Raw genomic sequence first — 21,597 nt, 5'->3', positions numbered from 1 at the left:
ACAGTTTCTCCAGCGGAGGCTCCAGTGTGACCTGCCCTGACCCAGTCTGGAGCTGTCTGGATGAGATTAGAGCTCTCGTACTGGCACAGGGACACTGGCAGAGAAAGGAAATAGAGCAGTAACACAGAGCAGCGTTTGTGCATTTCTATTTAAGTCAGTGGTTTAGTTACAATCAACTCCAAGCGTTGGATTAAACATGACAGTGAAGAGTAGGTGAAGTAAAGCTCAGTCAATTTATTGATTTATGGAAAATATATCACATCTTTACATTGTTTGAGATACCTTCAGGAGTTAACAGTCCATTCAGTTTCCTTCCAAACCTCTGACTCGAAGGTGACCGATTTTAACGCCTTAAACAGAGCAGGGTCTACGTTTCAAACATCCAGGAATCAAAGACACCTCAGCTGACATGCTTTGCAATTTCTGAATCTGATCTCACACCTAAAGCTGATATATTTGCTACAACTCCCGAACGTCCCTTCTGACGCCCCACCACAACTAGTTATGTGTGAACATAGAGTATGTATTCATGTTCATTAAAACAGCAAGCAGATTGAAGATTCACCGAACTACAAGTTGAAGATCAGACACCAACAAGGACGAGATGGGAGTGAAACGTATGAGTCGTTATAGCAGCAACAGTGACGTCTGGTTTCTTTTTCTTCTTTTTGAACAAAACCTTTGGAACATCCACATGGTTTAAGTTTATATATGTTCAACTGCATGTATTATGTGGTTTTATTAAATAGATTGATTATATTCTTATGAACTACGAGTCTTGCAAGAAGGTTGAGGCGTTTTTTAAAAGAGTATTATGGCACATTTCAAAACCAAAGAGAAAACATGTCACAGGTCATTTACTACAACAATAGGCAATGCAAACTTTACGATACACTAATATATAGAGAGAGCTATATTTGGTGACCAAAGTTTGTCATCAATATATTAATAATCGAGAACACATTTATAAAGCATTACATCAATATTGTATCAACAGGATATCTGTTTGCAGAACAAATGTATTTACTGCAGTCCTCAAGTTGTGTTTTCACGACAGTCATCCTGAAGCAATACAACGTACAACTGTCTCCAGTCAGTGCTGCAGGCAGAGCCCGCGACTCAACACATGACAATTTAACATCTTCAAGAGAGAAAACCCCCCCTCAGCTCTTTCCTGTCTCTCATTCTTGTCCGAACTCTTCAAGGTATTAGAAATCTCATCCGAAAATCGACCACCCTACAATGCAACTTTTGGCCCTTGCAATAATCAATAGTGACACAAATTTGTACATATATATAGCTATATATTTATGTATATACCTCCAGTGTGTACACGATCTGACTGCTACCTCTGATGGAATCAGAGCCTCCTCGTTGTGACTAGAGAGCGCCACAGAAAGGCTGCATGCAAGAATAGTACTCAATTCATTGTTTGGAGAGTCGCCACTGGTGCGAGAAAAGTCAAATAGTCTTGGTAGGAAATTATTTGGAAAGAATTTAACTTCACTTTAACAACTGTGGCGTGGGTTCATACACCTCAGCCTTCTCAGTGTTTCCTCTTTCCTCTAAATTAATCAGGAGCTGGGTAACTCAGCAGAATCTTGGTCGGAAGGACGGGGGCCCTGGTCCCCTTAAAGCTTGGTCCATTAACTTCTCTAAAGGATTGCTCTGTTGGTGTTTGCTAAACAGATACCTTTTGAAGTAGCTGGATGTACTGAAGCACAAATTGCAAAATTCTACAGGTAAGTGATTCTGAGGAGGGAAGTTAGTTTCTCATTTGATAATTGTTCCTTTTTTTGGTTCTTGAAGACAGTGATCTTAGGAGGACAAGCGATGTTGAGAGAGTGTCAGTGTTCTCTTCACTTGGCAGTCATCATCTGGACAAACTCTGCAAAACAGCACAAAACGGTTTGTAAATGACAGATTCAAAAGGTCAAACTCTGGAATGCGTTTACTTTTGTTGCACGAAATTAAACTTAGGATCGTGATTGTGGTGGCAGCTGAACGTAGATTATGATTACAACTACATTGTTTAAATAAACGCCTTAAATATGCAATAGGTATCATTACAACTGTCATTACTGCTCCCTTCATCTCTGTGCAACTGTTCTTTTGTAGAAATACTTTAAACATTGATACACAGATAGACCGTCTTTGGAAGAGGGAACCCTCACGTGAGGCTCTCTGGTTCTTAAGTTTTTTTTAATTTCTCCTGTTAAAAGGTGTTTTAGGGTAGTTTTTCCTTACTCTTGCTGAGGATTAAGGGCAGATAATGTTGCACCTTGTTAAGCCATAAGACAAATTGTGAATATGGGCTATACAAATAAAATTTGATTGATTGATTTACATTTCTACAAGTCTCTGTCTTACTTATAAAACAATAGATGTGCTACTTTTTCAAATAAACGTTCATCATAAGCACACTTAGGTGTGATAAAAACAAGTAGCAGGTGCAGGTTTTTAATTAGTGCGTAACTGTTAATTTTAACACCTGCAAATTTAAAAAAAAGAAAAACGAGAAAGAAAAGAATATCTCACCCTCATAGTTGACCTGCCCGTCGCCATCGATGTCGGCCTCACGGATCATTTCGTCCACCTCCTCGTCTGTGAGCTTCTCCCCGAGGTTGGTCATGACGTGCCGTAGCTCTGCTGCGCTGATGTAGCCGTTACCATCCTGCAGACGTTACAATCCAACAGAGGAGCTTGTGTTACTGACTTTATTTTACATTTCGACATGAGAGCTAACACCAAATGAAGACACCTACTGTTAATGGACCAGAGTGAACTTATCACAAGGATACAACTAATCTATGGCGAACACAGAGCTCCTCTTTTTTTTGCTATATTCTCATTCTGCTCAGTCCTAACGAACCTTGTCGAAGACTCTGAAGGCTTCTCTGATCTCCTCCTCACTGTCTGTATCTTTCATCTTCCTGGCCATCATGGTCAGGAACTCAGGAAAGTCAATTGTGCCATTACCTACACAGCCATACAAACACAAAAAGGTTTATTGATTTATTCATGACCAAAAACAGATGTGTAACATTACATAGCTCGGCCACCAGAGTACAGAGACGTTTCCAGTGTATCTGCCAACTCTGAAGTGTGCTGAGCAGTATGAATCTGGATCATAATTAATAACAACCTAAATTGACATTTGGCTAATAATAACCGAATGAGAAGAATCTTATTTTTGCTCTCAAGTATCAAAATCAAATTTGCCTGGACTCTAATCCAAAGTGTCCTCATTTTGGCCTTGGTTATCTAATTAAAATCAACATAACTTCATCAAAATTTAATTAGATATCTTTGCTTGACATTTAAGTGACATTCAAGTGAATTACAAGAGGATTTTAATGCACAACTTCAAATCTAAATATCATTTATGAAGAAGATGTTTTGTTGAAAGGTCATTGGGATGTTACAGGGCTAACTGATGCCACTGTGTCTTTTTTAACAACCATTTTGAAGCATTTAAGTTGAGTTTCTAGTGTAACATTTAGTAGCACTAAATTTAAGGGTTGTTTACATCTGCAGCAGGAGGGGTGATTTCGTAGACAATGGCAACCAACAGAGAAAATCAACTCTTCTTGAAGAACATGATTTAACTCAAAAAACCTTCATACGACATGTACTGGTGAATCTTCCCTGGACATTTGACAAGAAAATGACTTTAGGGATTTGAAACTTTTCCTCCTCACCATCAGCATCCACCTCATTGATCATATCCTGCAGCTCAGCCTCAGTGGGGTTCTGTCCCAGAGAACGCATCACAGTCCCGAGCTCCTTGGTTGTGATTGTGCCGTCTCCATCCTTGTCAAACAGCGAGAACGCCTCCTTGAACTCTGTACATTCACAGATATAACACACATGAGTATGCTTAATAATACTACATCTTGCTAACACAATGTTCATTTCTGAGATGTGCAAAAGTGCCACATTAAACGTACACAGGATACGTGAGGCAGCAATGATGTGTGTACGTGTTAGTAAAAGCAAGTTTATCTCCGGCCTTACACGTTTCTATGGTTTGGCTGTGGGTTAAGCTAAAGGTGGATTAAACCAGTATGCACTCACCAGCAATCTGCTCCTCAGTCAGCTGATCAGCCTGTTAAGAAAAGAAGAAGACTTTGATAAAGCATTGATAAGTCAAAAATGAAAATGATCTTTTGGCAGACCTGTAAACGTTGCCGTTTAAAAAAAAAAAATTTTTTTTAAATCATTCAGTATTTATGAAAAAGTTGGTTCAGAATAATCAACCTTTGACCTTGTGAAACAAATCACCTGCCTGCAGCTGCCACCATAGACAGAATAAATTCAATGTGAAGCACTAACTAACTGATATCAAACTGTGAACAACTGCATCAACTGACAGAAAGACGAAAAATTCACAACTCACTTTTCATCATATGTTAAACTAAAAAAATTGTCTTTGTGGCATCAACTCAATGGACATCTCACAGAGGTCGACTTGGGTCCAATCTCTGAATATTTGATCACAAGATGATAACTGTACAGTCGTGAGCACACCTAAGACATGATGTGTCTGTTTATTTGCACATACAGCAGGGTGTGAGATCAATCACAGGTGGTCCCTCAAGACACGCGTGTAGACACATGCTAATGCCAGGTGTGGACGGATGTATTTAGAGCTGTCCACTTGTGACAGAATCACCCGAGACGCATGTTAATACCAGGTATTAAAAAGACCTTTAATGCTCAAAAGTTTTGGTAAATATGACTCAACATAATAAATCAAACAATTACATTTACAATCAGCCCAGTGAGGAGGACCTTCAAGCAAAGTCAACTGTGTAAACTATATAAGAGGCTGGAGAGTCCATAGGAAATCTGTTCTGTAGTTTTTGCAATGAACACACAACCCCAATGGCTGAGGTAACAATATAAACAAATCTGCCAATGCAAATTTCCAAAACAAACCGATTCAAAACAGACTGACATGAACTGACAGCTGGACTCAGATACTTCCTACGACCTAGTTAAAGAGTATCATTACAGATGCAATAAAAATAAGACTATCAAACTATTGATTAACCTCACTCTCCTTTATTAGGTGTTTAACAAAGGCAAAATTCATAACTGGGCCTTGTATTCTATCAAAGTTGGTAATTTACACAATATAGGATTTAACCTCTTGTATTCCATTTAATGTAAAATGTCAGACTTGTTGCATTATTGGAGTAAGGCGAAAGAGATACACTTGTAGAAGGTGCATGTTTCTTATCCAAAGAAAAAAAGAAACTCACTAATGTCCGTACCTTCTGCTCTTAGAAAGGTTTTACCACTTTACCTCGTCACAAAACAGGAACACATTTGCATTCACACAGCCCGGGAATTTTTCAACTTCATTCTGTCATCCTCGTGTGGTCTTACCAGGCCTGTCTAAGTCAGGCAACATGCCCACTTCAGGCTGAGAAAATGTGATGAGGGACGTGTATAAATATTCCACAGCCCGAAATACACACGCCTGCTATAATTAGTGAGACACGAACAGGGTCGCCGATGTAGCACACTGAATATCACAGTAACTCACCACCTCTTTATCTCTCTTTTTTTTTTTTAGCTGAACAAAAGTATGGCTGAGTTCATTATCATAATCTAACATCTGTGCCAACTGTTGCCTCACAGAGCTTGTTGCTTTGTGTCTGTGTGTATTCCTTCATAATGTCAGGGTACGGTTCTTGGATGACAAGGGAAACAACTGGCACCATTGGACAATTGAATTCTACCGGTCTACAACAGCACAGAAATGGTGTTAAGCTAGGTAATGAAAATAAGCTGATAGTGATGGATTGCCATGGCTCATATATTCAACTTGAATCAAAAGTAGCAATCTGTACTCCAGAGCTGATGCATCAAACAAACAATCTTGCTGTTGCATCACAAATTCAAGATAAATGAGTTTCTAACATTATATTTCCCTTTTCAAAAGCAAAAGAGATGAAAGCTAAGGTTCCTGTAGCTCGGGGTGGTGGTAACGGCATGTGTTCTTCGAGTCATTTTCAATGAGTCACCATGTTGGTTTTTCAGGTGGCGGGAGGGAGGGAGGGGGTAAAAAGAAGGGAACAAGACAGACTGCAGAGTATCCACTCTGTCCTGTGGTGCTGAAGCAAGCAGTGTCTGGATCAGGGCAAAAGCACAGTTGAGCGTTCAGTCGGCCGTGGAGAAATGGCTCAGCAGAACAATATTGGAGGATTTCAGCTCATCGCACAATCTCAACTAGGAGAACAGTAAACTCCAAAAAGCTGTGGGGGCAGCGTGCCAGGGTAGCATGATCCAAGTTTCCTGATGTGGCAGACGCCAATATTTATCAGAAAACCACGTGTGTGTTCTTTGTACATGACAGAGAACAGGGAAAGGTGAAAGATAAAGGATAAAGAGGCACAGTGGAGATGATTCGCCTGTGGTGCTTTTTTTTGGGGATATGGTTAGTCCGTCCCTCCCCCCCCCCTTTGGAGGGTGCACTGCGGGTCCTGACAGCCTACTGCACCAATGGCATGGTTTGGTTCAATGCGGGGGGGGTGGAAGGAAGAAAGGCAGGAAGGAGGGGTGGCAAACAGGATCATTCAACGGGAGCAGAATGCGGTTGAACGTTATGGCGCAATACGTAAAAGAAGAGATGCTGTCATGGTGGTGCTGCGAACAACACGGTGAAATGATGCAGCAGCAGCAGAAGCAGCAGAGCACACCCCCCCCCCCCCTTGGAATCCGTGCAAAAACCACCAATTTATTGCTCATGGTGAAGCATCACACCACAACCTGTGAGCTGTATTCTTACGTAATCGCAAACTGTGGCGATTACAACCCTATTTTTTTCTCATTCGCTTGTTGCGCATGTCACACTTCATCCGATGCCCCCCCCCCCCGTGCCGAGGAGCCTGCCAGAGCTGCGACCCGCGCTGCAGCAACTCGTCATGCGGGAGGATGGTTAGCCAAAAGCAGGTCGAGCCACGGTCCTGGTGTCCGCCTTGCAAGATTAGCGAGATGGGTTTCAAGATCACGTTAACACCGGACGGTCTATTTTTACACAGCACCCCTTTCACCACCACCAGCAGCAGCAGCAGCAGCAGCAGCAGCACCACGCCCACCCTCCACTTAAAGCAGACGATAAAAAAAAAAGACTGCTGCAAACCTCGATGTGAAAAGAATCCACCATTTAACCCGAGCTAACTGAGCTACATGACACGTTATAACACAGCAGGAAACGCATCGCCCGTTCCCTCCGCTGCGCAGTTGACACATGCTGCTTTATTACTCAAGATAAATGGCTTTTTGTCATTATCATCGTTGTCATCATCTTCATCTGCTGGTCAACATTACACAGAAAAGCCCCGAGCACAACTGTGATTAGTTAGCTTCGGGTTAATGTGTGAAGAGTTTAGCGTCCGATAATTGCACCGCAGCATTCCCTATCACCTTCTAGCTAACTCATACTCGTGTGTGCTACAGTTAGCTCGTCCGGAGTTAAACATCGTGTTCGCCGATGAGCAACAGAAGACGGCGGTGAGACGTCTGCCCGCATCGGAGGCTGTTTCATTTCGAAACCAGATGCAGTGGAAGCTAACGCTACAATGCTAACGTTCGCTAGTGCACGTTAGCTGTACTCACCATTGTCCCGGTGACTTTTCTAGCTCCGTGGAGATGACGAGACGTCCGACGTACGGTTTTTTATTTAACTAACAAACGAGATACGTCCCTTAATTACGTATTTGAAGGATTCCTTCTCTCGGTTAAAACAAATACGCTTCGGTAAACCAGAGAGAGAGAGTGTGTGTGTCAGCGCAGCAGCAGAGTTGCCCGGAGACCTCAATTCGACGCCGGCGTGCAGCTAAACCTCGGTTTAAGCACCGTATCCCTCCGCATGTATCCCTGTGGTCGTCTCACTAGTAGGTGCGTTCGCCTGAATACTCAACACCGCAGTGCACTCATAGAAACTTTTTTAATTACAGTTCACATTCATGATTTATTAATACTCATCTATTTGATACAACACCAATTAAAACCACAATTCCTGTCGCTCTATATAAATGAAGCGCGCAGAGATACCGCCCCATCACTCAAGTCTCGAGAAGGGAGAAAGTATGGAAGATTAACAGTGTCCTATTAACAATGTATAAAATATCATGTTAATTCATTTAGAAGGAAATCTCATGATGTGAAAATACTGTAAATACTGTGGTTGGATGCGATTAGGTAAATCTAATCTTTTTTATGTACTTAAGATAATGTTTTATATATCTGTACTTTACTTAAGTAGATTTATTTCCAGGTACTTTCTTTTACTCCACTAAATATAGCAGCCAATATCTGTACTTTCTACTTCACTACATTTGTATTAAATGTTTTATATATTAGGTTCAAGATTTCTTTCTTTTTTTTAAAAGTAATCAATAAATGGAATTGGTCCATTGATCCAATCAGAGTGGGGAGTAGACCCGCCCATTAGACCCCGCCCTCCTTCAATGAGAGCAAGGCACACCTGCACCATCACTGGTGAAGATTTAGAAGAGGCCAACACCAAGACTCAGCCATAGTGATGTAGTGGATCATTGGTTACACTCGCCAAGTACTCTTACTTTAACACTTTAAGTATATTGGTACTTTTAAAACCTTTGCATGCCTCCTCCACCAATGTGTAAATAGCCTACATTTGGTTATTGCCTTTCCTACTTGTTGCATAAAGGAATAACTGCACGTGGTTGTCTAAATAACATCATATCACTGATTTGGATTATCAATGTATTTAGTTTAAAGATTTGCTTTTAACCTCCTGAGATTTAGAAAATCCTGATTATGACCACTATTCTCCAAATGATTTAACTGCATCCACTTGAAATGTGTGTGGTGCATCTCACCAATATGTAAAACATGTTTGATGGGTCAAGTATTATTAAATTCTGCATGGAGCATTTGTTGAATGTGTCATCAGTTGCTGTAGTATGACTGAGGTGTTCAATGTAGGACATGAAGCACTCTATACATTCTATCAACAGTGTTGGATAGCACTGGTAAAAAAAATCTTTAATTAGTTTAGCCCAGAAGGACGATTTTACAGAAAGTATTCAGGAAGAAAAATAAGGAAAGAAGAAAACATATGTAACCAAACGTAAAGTTGAAGTAGTAATCCTGCACTCACTTGACCTCTGAATTCAGAAGTCAAATCATGTTCCACTTTTTTATTTTATGGGTTGGGGGAAGTGGGGTTTACTCCAGCAAGGTTTGCTATTGTTAGCAATACCAGTTAATAAAAACACAACATGGTATTTAGCATATTTAACACCATAGTTCACAGATAGAACTCATACAGTACTGTGTGTACGCACCATTGTAAACATAGCTCTACACTCTCATGTCAGTTTTTGTTCTTCTGACCTTTACCTCTTTGGAGGTTTCTTGGCCATCTTCCCTTCATGATAAGGGATCTTGCCATACCTAGATATTCCATCTACTCACCTTAATGTTGCTGCTGGCCTCTTGTTTAAAAGCCCAAACATTCTCATGTAAAACTCAACTACAATGTTCCAGTTTTAAATTAAATTAAATTGTAATGCCTTCTAATGGTTTTACAAGAATTTTCTTTAACTTTGTTGACCACTGATTCATCTAAACGTCATTGTATTGAATGTTGTACATCCTCCCCCCCCCCCCCAACCTACGTGATCTTTTATTATTATCGTGATTATTTATTATTATCATTTCACCAATGACAACTTTTCAAGGCTTTCACCACATACAAGGTCAAAACCTTGACAACAACCTTATGAAATGATGAGGCCTTTGCTTTTTCAAGAGGTGAGTCATAGTTTCATGTGAGTTACAAAGCTCTCCAGCAGAGGGGCACATTGCTCTAGTTTTGAGAGAGCTATGCTGACAGTGACATCACGTGTAGTGATGCATTCGTTGCGTCAGACATGAGAAAGAGTGAGCCCTAACCCTTCAGGTATCTGCGGCATGCTCTCAGACATTACTAAGATCCCTATTCCCCCTCATGATGGATCAAAATAACAGTCAGCTTTGGTCCACAACCCCAGTCCAGATTCATCTCCAGGTGACACAGGATATAAGAGAAAGAATAACACTCACACAGGGTCAACATGTAAACAGTTTAATGGAAACTCTGTGGTCAACGGTGTCAGACACAGGTCAATACACAAGGCTTCACACTTTAAAATGTTTTGTTTTTTATAAAACATAAGACAGGGTGGTCTTTTAGCTGAAGATTGTCTGTCATCAAAGTGCTGCTTGGTCAGATAACAGATTAAGGTGAACCACTTGAAGTGAACATGTGTCAACATGTCTTGTTGGAAAGACAAACCACCTAGTCAAGGTGTGGAATGAGCTTGGTAGATATGATCGGCAACTTCATCAGAGGGTTATGTCTCACATCTACAATGAAGCGGAAAAATGCACTCAGACACGTAACATAGAATTCGGGGGATTGTTCAAGTGAGGGGTGGTGCAGCAGGCAGAGGCAAACTTAGAGAAAACATCTTTGAGAAAAACTTAAACAGTTTAGTATACTCCACGTCTCATCCACTAACATAGATTTATGACCTATACTGCAGACAGCCACCAGGTTGGCTTCACTTTTGTGGAGCTGTCATTTCTCTAAGTTTATTCACAGCCTATCGTTGATGTCGACAATACATTGATCAAAGATGGACATGAAACAAATGACAAAAAACTGGAAGATGTGCAATGAGTGTTCCAGTGTTGCCTCTGCTCTGTACAATAACCAGCCATATCCCTATATGATTTTGAAAGATATCAAAATCTCACAGACTGGACAGGGGATTTTTTGAGTCCCAGTGATGCTTTGTCCTCCAAATAGCATCTGTGATCTCACTGGAGTCGTAACATTTCTAATCTTTTTATCTTATATACAATTGACTGCTGATGTATGATGTAGCAGCCATGTGTTCAAACTTGCTGATGACTCAACGAAATTAGTCGGCCTGAAAAACCACAGGCATGATAATTGATATGCAACATGTCTATCCAGTGTTGTGCCATAATGCATTAAACGTAATACCATAAAATGGTGTGCCTTTCGGCATTCAATAAATTTGGTTATCAAAATAAAATATTAAATAGTAATATTTTATTATTAATATTAAATAATAACTTGTTACATCTGTTACATCTCCTCAATTTATGTTACATCTCCTCAATTGGCTAATGTATAAGCATCATATTGATATATATTTGTTTGCTTTTATTTGGCTATTAAAGAAAATTATATTGAGATGATTGTCTTATTGCCCAGCCCTATGTTTAACACTGCTCTTCATTGTGAAGAATGTGTCCTTCCCACCTGTTTTAATTGGCGATTCTTAACCCTTACAGTTCAAGATAAAGTTATCATTATGATAAATGTCCTCCGAACAACAAAAGAGCCTGAAATTAAAGAAAAAGTTATTCAGATAAAATTTTGTCACTTCGTTTCACAAATATTTTAATCTACACAGGTGGGTAGTGGTCTAATATAGACAACATTATTTTCATATGAGTTAATATCTTGCCCTTTTTCTGTCCTGTCATAGTCAAAGTGGCACACTGTTTCCACTTCGGCTTCATCACAAAGACATTTACCAATGGCACTTGGGGCACGGGAGCGCCACGGCATGCTGTGGGCTGAACTGGGAACTGTTTGCAGCTGCTTTCTGTGCAGAGTGTCATCCTCAGAATAACATAGAGTTGTCTCAGAGTCGGAATAAGTGAGTTTGAATAGAAGTCTGAGCTGAAGTCGAAAGTGACAGATTCCCCTGTACATCCGGGCCAGTGTCCTCAGCATCCGGTCGAGTCCCTGTTTAAGGATCACAGAGATGGCGTTGAAAAGGGAGTAAGTGCAGCACACTCCCAGGAGCATCAGGAGACAGTTAGCAACCTGGTACGCCCAGGTGTCCTCATGGTGCTCCCTCTGGCCGCTAACAAAGTCGCCAAAGCCCACGGTGCTGAACGCCACAAAGCAGAAATAGAGCGACTCAAAGTAATTCCAACCCTCCATGGCTGCATAGATGGAGGCAGCCCCACAAGCAACCAGCAAGACCACAACAAGAAGAACGAGTGTGACATGGTACACAGACGGTTTCCATTCTTCATTCCTTTTACCTTCCCTGGCTCTGCCCTCCGCTGCACCGCTGTCTCTGCTTCTCCTTCGGTGGCACCAGAATATCTGGAGGCTCAGAAACGTTATGACTCTCTCCAGGAAGAGATTGAAGAAGAGCAGTGTCGCTGAGCAGCCCAGCAACCCATAGAAAACAAGCAAGACCTTCCCTGTTACAGTGGATGGGGCAGTCACTCCAAATCCTGTGAGAAACATGTAGATCAAAGGTCACTACTGTCATAATATTACTCTCACTGCACAGATAATGTCAACCTCTGTGCAATGTGTTTTAATGTTGCACAAGAGAGGTGAACATATTTCTTATGTGAAGATGCATGAAACATGTAACATTGGTTTACATTTTGGTGTTGTCACAAGATAAGGAAAACAGATGAAATAATGTATTTCAATGTTTATGAAAAATTAGTATCCAAGCTGGATTGTCTTTAGTTTTTTTGAACAGAACTAACGAAATAAGCGTTTATGTTGATACTTGTTTAAGCTTTAGATGTGTAGGCAGGTGGATTTAATGCCCTTCAGTTTGCACAAGGTTAGCTGTTTCCATGCTTGTGGTCTTTATGCTAAGCTAACTGGCTACCAACTATAGCTTCAGAGGGAGGAATGACAGATGCACGGATGGAGGGAAGGGAAAGGGTGGGGTGAGAAATCTGAATCAAACAGAAAATGATGGGCTGACCGGGTATTATTTAACTTGACAGGTGATTATAGATTTGGTCCTGCCACCGAACCTATGTTAACCTGTTAACATTTCACTCAAAACTTGAATTCAAAACAGTTGTATGCCTCCACCAACCAATGCAGCTTTAGTCTACATACATTTCTCCCGACTCATATGAGGTCACTGTGACCTTTGACCACTGAAATCTAACAATTTCATGTTTGTAACTAATTTAAGATTATTGCCAGGTGTTCCTGAGATATTGCGATCACAAGATAAAAACATGTGTTTTGTGAGGTCACCGTGTCCTTAACCTTTAACCACCCAAATCCAATCAATTCATCCATGAGTTCAATTGAAGTTTCCTCAAGTGGTCTTAGGTCTTGAGATATCGTTTTCACAAAAATGGGACTAATGAATAAATGGACAGATAGATAGATAGACACCCCGTCCACTGGCTGTTGCCGTCACGGAGGCATAGAAAGGTAAAATCTTTATAAAAATTTGACTAAATAATAAAAATCTACCTTTGATATTCCATATCATAACTGGTAAATGGGCAAAGCTGTATTTCTTATAATCATGATTGTAAAAGTCCAGTCTATGTCTTTCACAAGCTATGAATCACATCCTCCAAGTTGTCCGGAACTTACTGTGACTTGCTTATCTGTCAACTAAAAGCCTAATTAACTACCTCACTCAAGCTACAGGGAATGTACTTCCGTACCTCTTTCCCTCCTTCCTTCCCTTTGTTTGTTTTCACGCGGTAGTGACCAGACTGAAGTTTGGCAAGCATCTTCATGGAAAAAGGAAATCTATGAATGTAGGTGAATTTGTGACCTTCCCCTAGTAACATTTAAGATGTTGGATTTTGTTGGGAGAGCTGTCATCTCAATGCCAACAGTTCTTCACAATTATCTAAATTGATGGTTCTTCACATAATGAGAAAGAATCATGAAAACAATGTCTCATTTCCTTTGTGCGTCTTTCCCTTTTCATGTGTATGAATCACACATCCTCTGTCATCTTCTTTTTGTTAAAAAGTTAACATGCGGAAGAGGCAAATCGGTCCCCTTGGTCATAACGTCACTTTTATGTCATTGTTATCGGTTGGCAGTTCCTTCCTGGAGTGTCTGGAGCAAACCCACACAGATACAGGGAGAACAGGGTCAGGATCTGCCATATCCACTCAGACAGACCCTGGCCAGGGGGGACATTAAAAGCTATATTGATCCCTTAACTTTCAAAAACCATAAAATATGATCTGTACAATACTTTGGTTTGTGACCAAATTAAAACCATTCCCTCAGCTGTACCTTTTGTCAAGCTTTAAATGTTAGCAGGCTAGTACACTAAATTAAGATGTTAAGGTGTGAAATGTTGACATTTTCATTGTGAACACACTGCTGTACCCAAGTAAAGCCTCAGCATGAAGACTCTTTTTCTTGTCTTATAATAAGTGCAGTCATTATTGTAACAGGAAGGAAAGGCAGGGAATCAGGAAGAACACAAGTAGGAGACATCATGATTCCCGTAACAAAAAAAGAAGTTCAAAGCATGTGCTGTATATTTCATTACTGTTAAAAATCCAACTTTAATTTTTTGGCCTAAAGAAGTATTTTAAGTTTTGAAGTGTTGCACACATCTCAGTTCATACACAAATGGTCTCCTCCTGGTCAGACTACAACCCTCATTGAGAAAATATGTCCAGGCATAATTTTGAGGAATTCTTGTTAATAATGAATTACCGCCCGTGTGGAGTGTAGGGTCACCGATATTTATATACACATAAATCGTCGTTTGGTCAGACTACAACCGTCAATTTAAAAAAAGTTGATTAAGCATAATTTTGAGGATTTTTTAAATTAGTAGTAATTAATTACTTAAATTATTATTTAAGATAAAATGGGTGAGAGATTTACAGCTGAAATCCACCTATAAGCCTTGTTTTACCATTGTTATTTTGTCATAATTTGGGATCACTCACAACTTAACTAAAGGACATTATTCAGTGAGTATATTTATATTGCTTTTGAATTTTTTATTAAAAGCTACAACCTGTGTGGTATGTGTTTGTAATGATAATTGTTCGAAATATTGTGGTAATGCAGAGTTTTTTTCAAATAATAATCACATTTTCTTGGAGGACGACATCTTGACCAAGTGAACACCCCCATCTCAACCACATCACCTAACCCCTCGAGAAACCAAGGGATAAAATACCATTATTGTTGTTTACTTCCTACAAAGAAGAGTGGCTTGTGGCTTGTGGCTGTACAAGTTACGATTTAAAATTAACCTCCCCAATTCCTTCTCCAGATGAGCTTTGGTACAACTGAATGCATGAGTGGATGGGTCAGAATACACTATAGTGTGTTGAGTGGTGACTTTAAAAAATAATAATTTAAATAATTAATTGTCTCAGAAAAAAGGTAAGCAGCTGAGTAAACAATATATTATGTGTTTCTGATATAGTCTTTACAAAAAAATTATACAGTTGTTAACTTCCATTATTGTTTTCTTATTTTTTTTTTTCAACAGATAAAGGAAGAGTTTTATCGGATCACCAACAAGAACCTGATAGACAGCTTCAGAGCAGCCATTCATCAACACACCCCGAGGCTCCTAACACTCTATCGGGCAAGAAGGACAGCTTTTCCGCCAGAAATGGACATCCTACTTAACAGACTGGATGAAGAGGTACATTTTAGAATAATTTCATAATTCTTGACATTATGGACATGCATGTAATTCAAGTAACAAGTAATTCGGAGTAAGTGTGACATATTTTTTTTTTCCTATAATGAAGTTGCACTAATCAGTATTTTTGTATAAACAATGGGTCAAACGTAAGGTGTTGCTTGTAGTGACAAATCCTCAGAATGAACCCACTGTTCACTACCTAAGAAACAGACAAAGATGTGATGTAGTGGTAAAGAAAGTGAAACAGCTAGCTGCTAAAAAAATTAATATATTTACAGTTTTCAGTGTAACAATTTTTCCCAAATGGCCTGCTTGGCCAGTTTTACCAAATGTACCAAAGGTAGGAAGGAATATTAGAGTCCCAGTACTACTTGCAAATTAAAACTATTTACTCACATTCAACATTCACAAATATTTTTCTTAATGTGAGTAAGTATGTTTATATACAGTGATAAGCACAGTGCAAATGGTCAGTGTAGGAATAGTGATTGACTCCCTATTAACACACTCAAACAAACATTCTCTGTCTTACACATGATTAGATGACGCAGGGAATAAGTCTTATAAAATTAGAGCATATTTACAGTAGTTCTTTACTTTTTATCATTTTTATATTATTTTGCTGGCACTGGGCCATTGGTTATTAATGCCCTGATTTATATAATGTTTTTGAAGACCAAGCGTACTTAAAATTTTTACATTTTACTTGCATTCAGCAGGTATTTGCTGAATGAGAGAATTAGCAACTTTACTAGGCCATAATATATTAAATGTTTGTTTGTTGAGTTAATGCAGCTTTAACAGAATTTTATTGAACCCTATAACATAACTGAACATGTTTTAATGCTTGCTCCTAGCTTTTGTCATGTTAGTTACATAATGGTGTAATGTTTCGCCCAACTATGTTTATTTCAGACATCTGACTTGATGACACACAGACAAACTGCAGCCTTGAAGGGCCTTCCCTTGTATCTCCGCGTCCCGAGAAGCTGTTCAGGACTTGTCTTGTGAGTACTTATTTGAACAAATTATATATATACAAGATTTTTAGAATCCTGTTCTTAAGTTTGACTTCAACCTTTACTATCCATTTCCATGTACTTTCTGGAGCAATGATTTTCATTGTTTATACTGTATATAGGGGTGTCTTAATTTTTGGTTGTGAGATAAAAATGTCAATATGTCAAGAATATCAATTTATTCTAAGTTAAACATTTGTTTTATTCTTTTAAGTAATGGCTTATTATCATCCGAACTAATTCAATCCAAAATTATTTTTCAGTTTGATTTACTAAACATGGGTTTGTCATTTCCTGTCTGTTATTGCAAGGCAACTGACCCAGATGAGGAGCAAACAAAGGGCCTTGTTGCGGGTGTCCTCAATGTGTTGGAGGAGGTTGATGGCACTGTCGTGAACGTCGCTGTTATTATCGAGGAAAACATCGTCCTTCAGGATCTTCCTGACCTGCCAACCGCTTTTGCTTACCTCTTTGGGCTGATCTACTCTCTACACCTTCAGTACCCAAAAGAAGTGAGGCACACTTTTGAAACCATTCAAAAGATTTTCATGGAACTTGGAAAGGATCTCCCTGCAAGGGTCAGGTCCTTTAAAAACAAACTGCTTCAGTAAATTCATTTCTACTTCTGCAATCTCAGGCTGTAACAGTGAATATTTTATTGCTTGATTGTTGACAAACCACTGTAGCAGCAACCAGCCTGGACAAAAAGCAGAAGTTTAGCAGTGGAATAGGACTTGAAGGGTAGCGTCTTGCCCAGTGTTTAATGTGAAATTTTGAACGTGTATGTTTTAGACCCTGCAGTACATGCACATCTTTTGTGTAGCTGGTTAGCTGGTGATGTTGAATCTGGGACAGTTTTAAATCCCAGAAGAGATTTAACTTTCACTTGGATTGTCACAAACACTTATCTACCTCTAACTTCTTTTCTCTATTTCTTTATTTCTTTATTTTCTCCCCACCTGCCCATCAGTAGGTCAATTGTACCATGTTATGTTGAGAATGACATGTTAGGATAAAGTAGTGTAACAATTTACATTTTCTGATAATTTTGAGACTGATAGTTCTGAATTTAAGATGCTTTGTGTGTTATTGTCTGACAGATTCGTCAGTTCCACAGCTAAAGTGACGGTGTACATGCTATGTGAATACATCACCACAATTTGTGATGCGTGATAGTATAAAAACAGGTTATGTAGTAAGACTGGTACAGTTCTGGATCTCAGCAGTTCCAATTTACTTGACCTTGTTGGAAAGGTTTGAACTCAATAAACAGAGTTTCAAATGTTAACGTTGCATTTGTAATTAATTACACATCTAATGGAAATGAATTGAACTCGTTACCTTAAATTTTGATTGTACAATTTTACGTTACTCGACTAATCAGACTGAAATTTTGTGGATTGAATTAATCTTAGAATAAAGTCGACATTAAAAGTTTGAATTAAGGTTGTTAGAGTCTAAAATAATAAGTTACTTCAACTTGAAGTGGATTTAACAGAAGTAAGGATTTTAAGTTATTACAATTAAGAATTATAAGTTATATCCACCCTGAGTGAAGTTAACAAAAGTAAGAATTAAAAGTTGCAACAATGTGAAATTATAAGCCACATCAATTTGAAGTTGAGTTCACAGAAGTAAGGATTTAAAGTTATTACAATTTTAAAAATATAGGTTTTGTCAACTCTGAGTCAAGTTAACAGAAGTAAGGATTCAATGTTGCTATAATGTAAAATTAAAAGTTACATCAACTAGGAGTTGAGTTATGACAACTTAGAATTGAAAGTTGAGCAAACTGAATCACAAAACTTAAAATGTTAAGTTTAATTGCCTAACTTAAAATTTTACTGAAGTTTGTTGCCTTATAATTTTGAGTTGACACAGCTTTTTATTTTTAACAGTGCACTAACCCCAGATGTGTTGTTTCGTCGTGAAAGGACTGCCGTCTGTAAATATGGAAGTGGTTGTAAAAAGGAAATTGATCTGGGCTGTAATGTTATTACTGATCCTATCCCTGAGTTTCCACAGTGACAGAGTGCCAACAGATATTGTCGAGCATAGGAAAGGCTGTAAATTGATTCTCAAGGATGAGGCTCGTTTAATTTTTATCTCAGAGGCATGTTTGTCCTTCATATGTTCAGATATAAAATTGATTTTCGCTGAGTATTTAAAACACTTCTCCCTTGTCATCCTCCCCACATCAATATGACTCCATATGTTCATGTAGGTTCACATGATTAGTTAAATTATGTGTGATTGTTATAGACTCATGTTACTTGGACGCAGTGTTGATTGGCTCTAAATGGATCCTCTCTTTACCTACACATGTCTTAAGAGACAGATTAAAAATAGAAACATGTAAGTATGGCACAACATTTAGGCTGCAGCTGTCAGAAAGATGCAGTAATCACTGGGTATGTTTATTTAAAAGTAATATTGCACATGCATACTTAAGTCCAACATGTAAATGTGCCAGATTTAGATATGGTGGTTAAAAACATACAAATAACATAAAGACATATATACAAACAAAGAAGTACATCTACATTTACTTAGCACAAATAAACAATACAAAGACACACACATCCACGCATTTAGTAAAATTGGAAGTAAAACAATAATTTAGCCTAAACACTAAACTCTGCTCCAGATGATGACATGTTTGAGTTTCCAGTAACCATGGTTTTGTTTTTACTGCAATGTATTTAGTTATCAAGGTGACTTTATCGTCAGTAACTGATTTGCAGGAGGATAAGGGGGAGGCCCTCAGAGAATTTGTGTGTGCATCCTATAGTGAGTGCTACTGCGCTACCCAAATCGTGGAATCAGAATTATTTTTAAAAGTTGAAACCACCTTCTCCTACAAAATTTGTGTTGGTGAGACCCAAATCAAAACCAGGAGGAGATGAGGGCAGATCAGAAGCCCAGAGTTAATACCAACCACAATGAGATTGGAAAGTAGGAGGACAGCGTTCACTCTCTCTCTCATTTTCAGCAGGCAGGAATGTTTCGGCATTAACTTTGTAGAGACTGGCTTTCCGTTCACGCAACCAGCAAACAGTTCTCTACACCAGGGGTCTCATTTATCACCGTTGCGTACGCACAAAACGGGGCCTGAAACGTGCGTACGCCACTTCTCACGCAAACGTTGGGATTTATAAAAACAAACTTGACGGGAAAATTTGCGTATTTCCACGCAAACTCTGACCCATGCGTACGAACATACGCGGTGACACAGATGTGAGGTGGTGAACTGAAGCCAGATTATTGATCCAATTCATCATTTACATTAAAACCAACAGCTTAGTTTTGATCGCGCGACATTTCTGTTCTACACGAACCTTTTAATTAAAACATATATAAATCAATTTACAGCAAATTATGTTTAGATTCCATTTAACAGCGGAGTTACGGAGCCGAGTCATTAATAGGTTTTAATAATATCTTCTAACACTGTGCGTGTATCATTAGATCACTGCAGTGAACGGGACTGAGCCGTCAGGCGCACAGAGCGACCTGGAGATCACTGACAAGAAATGAAGACACTTTCCAAATAATATCCCAGAGAGGAGTGAGGGCGTACACTTTTAGTATGAATCCTACGCAATGTTTGATAAATGAGACCCCAGGGCTGTTGTTCCCCAAAGCTCCAAAATGTCTGGAGATTCTCTAATATTCACGCCAAGTTTCATTATTTCAACCATGTGTTGTTGAGTCACTTTGAACATCCTAGCTGGAAAAAACTTACAAATCGACAGCTGAACATAATCATGACGATGCTGTTTAAACTAAACAACACTCAATTCAGCCCAAATCTGTTGTAGATTAAGTGGCCCACTCATCGTGACTCACCAATAGTGGAGACGACAGTTCCCACAAAGTAGAAGGCACCAGACATGTCCCATAAAGCTCGTCCTCCATCTGTCCGGATGCCCGCTGTCCTGCCTTCTTCATAGTGGCGCAGCAGCTTTTTCAGGTCTTCACGACTGACTTTATGCTCGCGAATGAAGTCCTTCAGCCTCTTTTCCCAGAGCTGGTGTGCCTGTAACTCCGCCGGTCTCTCCAAGGAAGAAAATATGGCAGCTCCAGCCAGCATGTAAAGAGCAATGAGCACGCCGAGCAGGTAGAAACGAACAGTGTCCCTGCTGGGGATCAGAGACAAGCAGCAGCACACAGACTCTTTCTTCATTGTCTCTTTCATGTGTTAAGCAACAGCAACAAGGTAGATGATATCTGCTAAGTTGTTTGATACCATCAATACAAAGGTCCCATACGACAAACAGCTGGAATTCCAATGAGTTCTTCCCTCATTTGATAATTAGATAATCAATGCGATTCTATCTTATTCAGTACAAAACTAGCGCTTCACAATGTTCCTCGTCTGAATCTGTGCAGGTTACTGTGCTTCTGCAGGTGGCTTCAACAGAGGCTTTAACGATCGGTGCATCGCTTATCACCAGCTCAATAATCCATCTTTACTCTCCTTTTATGATGAGCCAACACAAATATATGCACGCTTGCTCTGTCTTAATCTTTTGCGAACAACACAAGTAGCCTAACATGAAGCACCCTGCACTGTGTGTGCATTGCCTTAGTTTGCTTCAGTGATACTGACACCCTCAAGTTACTCCAAAACTTTTCTAACTTGTTTAACACAAGTCTTAAGAGCGTTCTCTGCTGGTTTCCTCCTCTTTCTGTGCAATGTGAACCTTGAACCTGGTAATGAAAACCTGAAAGGGCTCATATAACTGTGTTTAGTGATACAGGCCATTGAAGTCGGTTTGGTAGGGAGTCAAATTAGAATTAAAGACAATCCATTTCCAAACCCTCCAAACATGGTTGTGCAGGCCCCTTCATACCTCAAAAACATGCATATGTTTATGGAGGCAAATAAAAAATAAAAATAAAACAAAAGGTCAGCTATGACTTTGGAGAAATGTTATTTGAATATTTGCTATCTTTCACACCCACACAGTGCATTTTTTGGGGCGTGGGATCAGTGCAAACATTAATGGTAAAACCACTAAATTGTATATCCTACCTCACAAAGAGTTTGGCATACAGTTCACAAA

The 21,597-nt window shown here is 39.3% G+C and overlaps 2 protein-coding genes and 1 long non-coding RNA gene across 3 annotated transcripts; 1 reads left to right on the top strand and 2 right to left on the bottom strand.

Annotated features, from left to right (window-relative positions):
• Nucleotides 1-214: 214 nt before the first annotated feature.
• On the bottom strand, nt 215-8,014 carry calm3a (calmodulin 3a (phosphorylase kinase, delta)). The gene is made up of 6 exons (XM_034604913.1): nt 7,630-8,014; nt 4,078-4,108; nt 3,702-3,845; nt 2,873-2,979; nt 2,539-2,674; nt 215-1,888 (listed from the first exon to the last, which is right to left on the bottom strand). The coding sequence occupies exons 1-6, from the start codon at nt 7,630-7,632 to the stop codon at nt 1,860-1,862; spliced, it is 450 nt and encodes a 149-aa protein (XP_034460804.1). The 5' UTR covers nt 7,633-8,014; the 3' UTR covers nt 215-1,859.
• A 3,462-nt stretch (nt 8,015-11,476) lies between these two features.
• On the bottom strand, nt 11,477-20,714 carry si:ch211-261a10.5 (potassium channel subfamily K member 13). The gene is made up of 2 exons (XM_034604910.1): nt 20,378-20,714; nt 11,477-12,330 (listed from the first exon to the last, which is right to left on the bottom strand). The coding sequence occupies exons 1-2, from the start codon at nt 20,712-20,714 to the stop codon at nt 11,477-11,479; spliced, it is 1,191 nt and encodes a 396-aa protein (XP_034460801.1).
• LOC117773198 lies at nt 15,243-17,457 on the top strand. Its single transcript, XR_004615874.1, has 3 exons — nt 15,243-15,506; nt 16,425-16,516; nt 16,840-17,457. It is a non-coding gene; the product is annotated as an uncharacterized LOC117773198 (long non-coding RNA).
• Nucleotides 20,715-21,597: the final 883 nt, after the last annotated feature.

Source organism: Hippoglossus hippoglossus, chromosome 13, assembly GCF_009819705.1.
Source record: "Hippoglossus hippoglossus isolate fHipHip1 chromosome 13, fHipHip1.pri, whole genome shotgun sequence".
Classification (NCBI taxonomy): domain Eukaryota; kingdom Metazoa; phylum Chordata; class Actinopteri; order Pleuronectiformes; family Pleuronectidae; genus Hippoglossus; species Hippoglossus hippoglossus.
The sequence above is the reverse complement of the archived record's forward strand: the minus strand, read 5'-3'. Positions and strand labels throughout refer to the sequence as shown.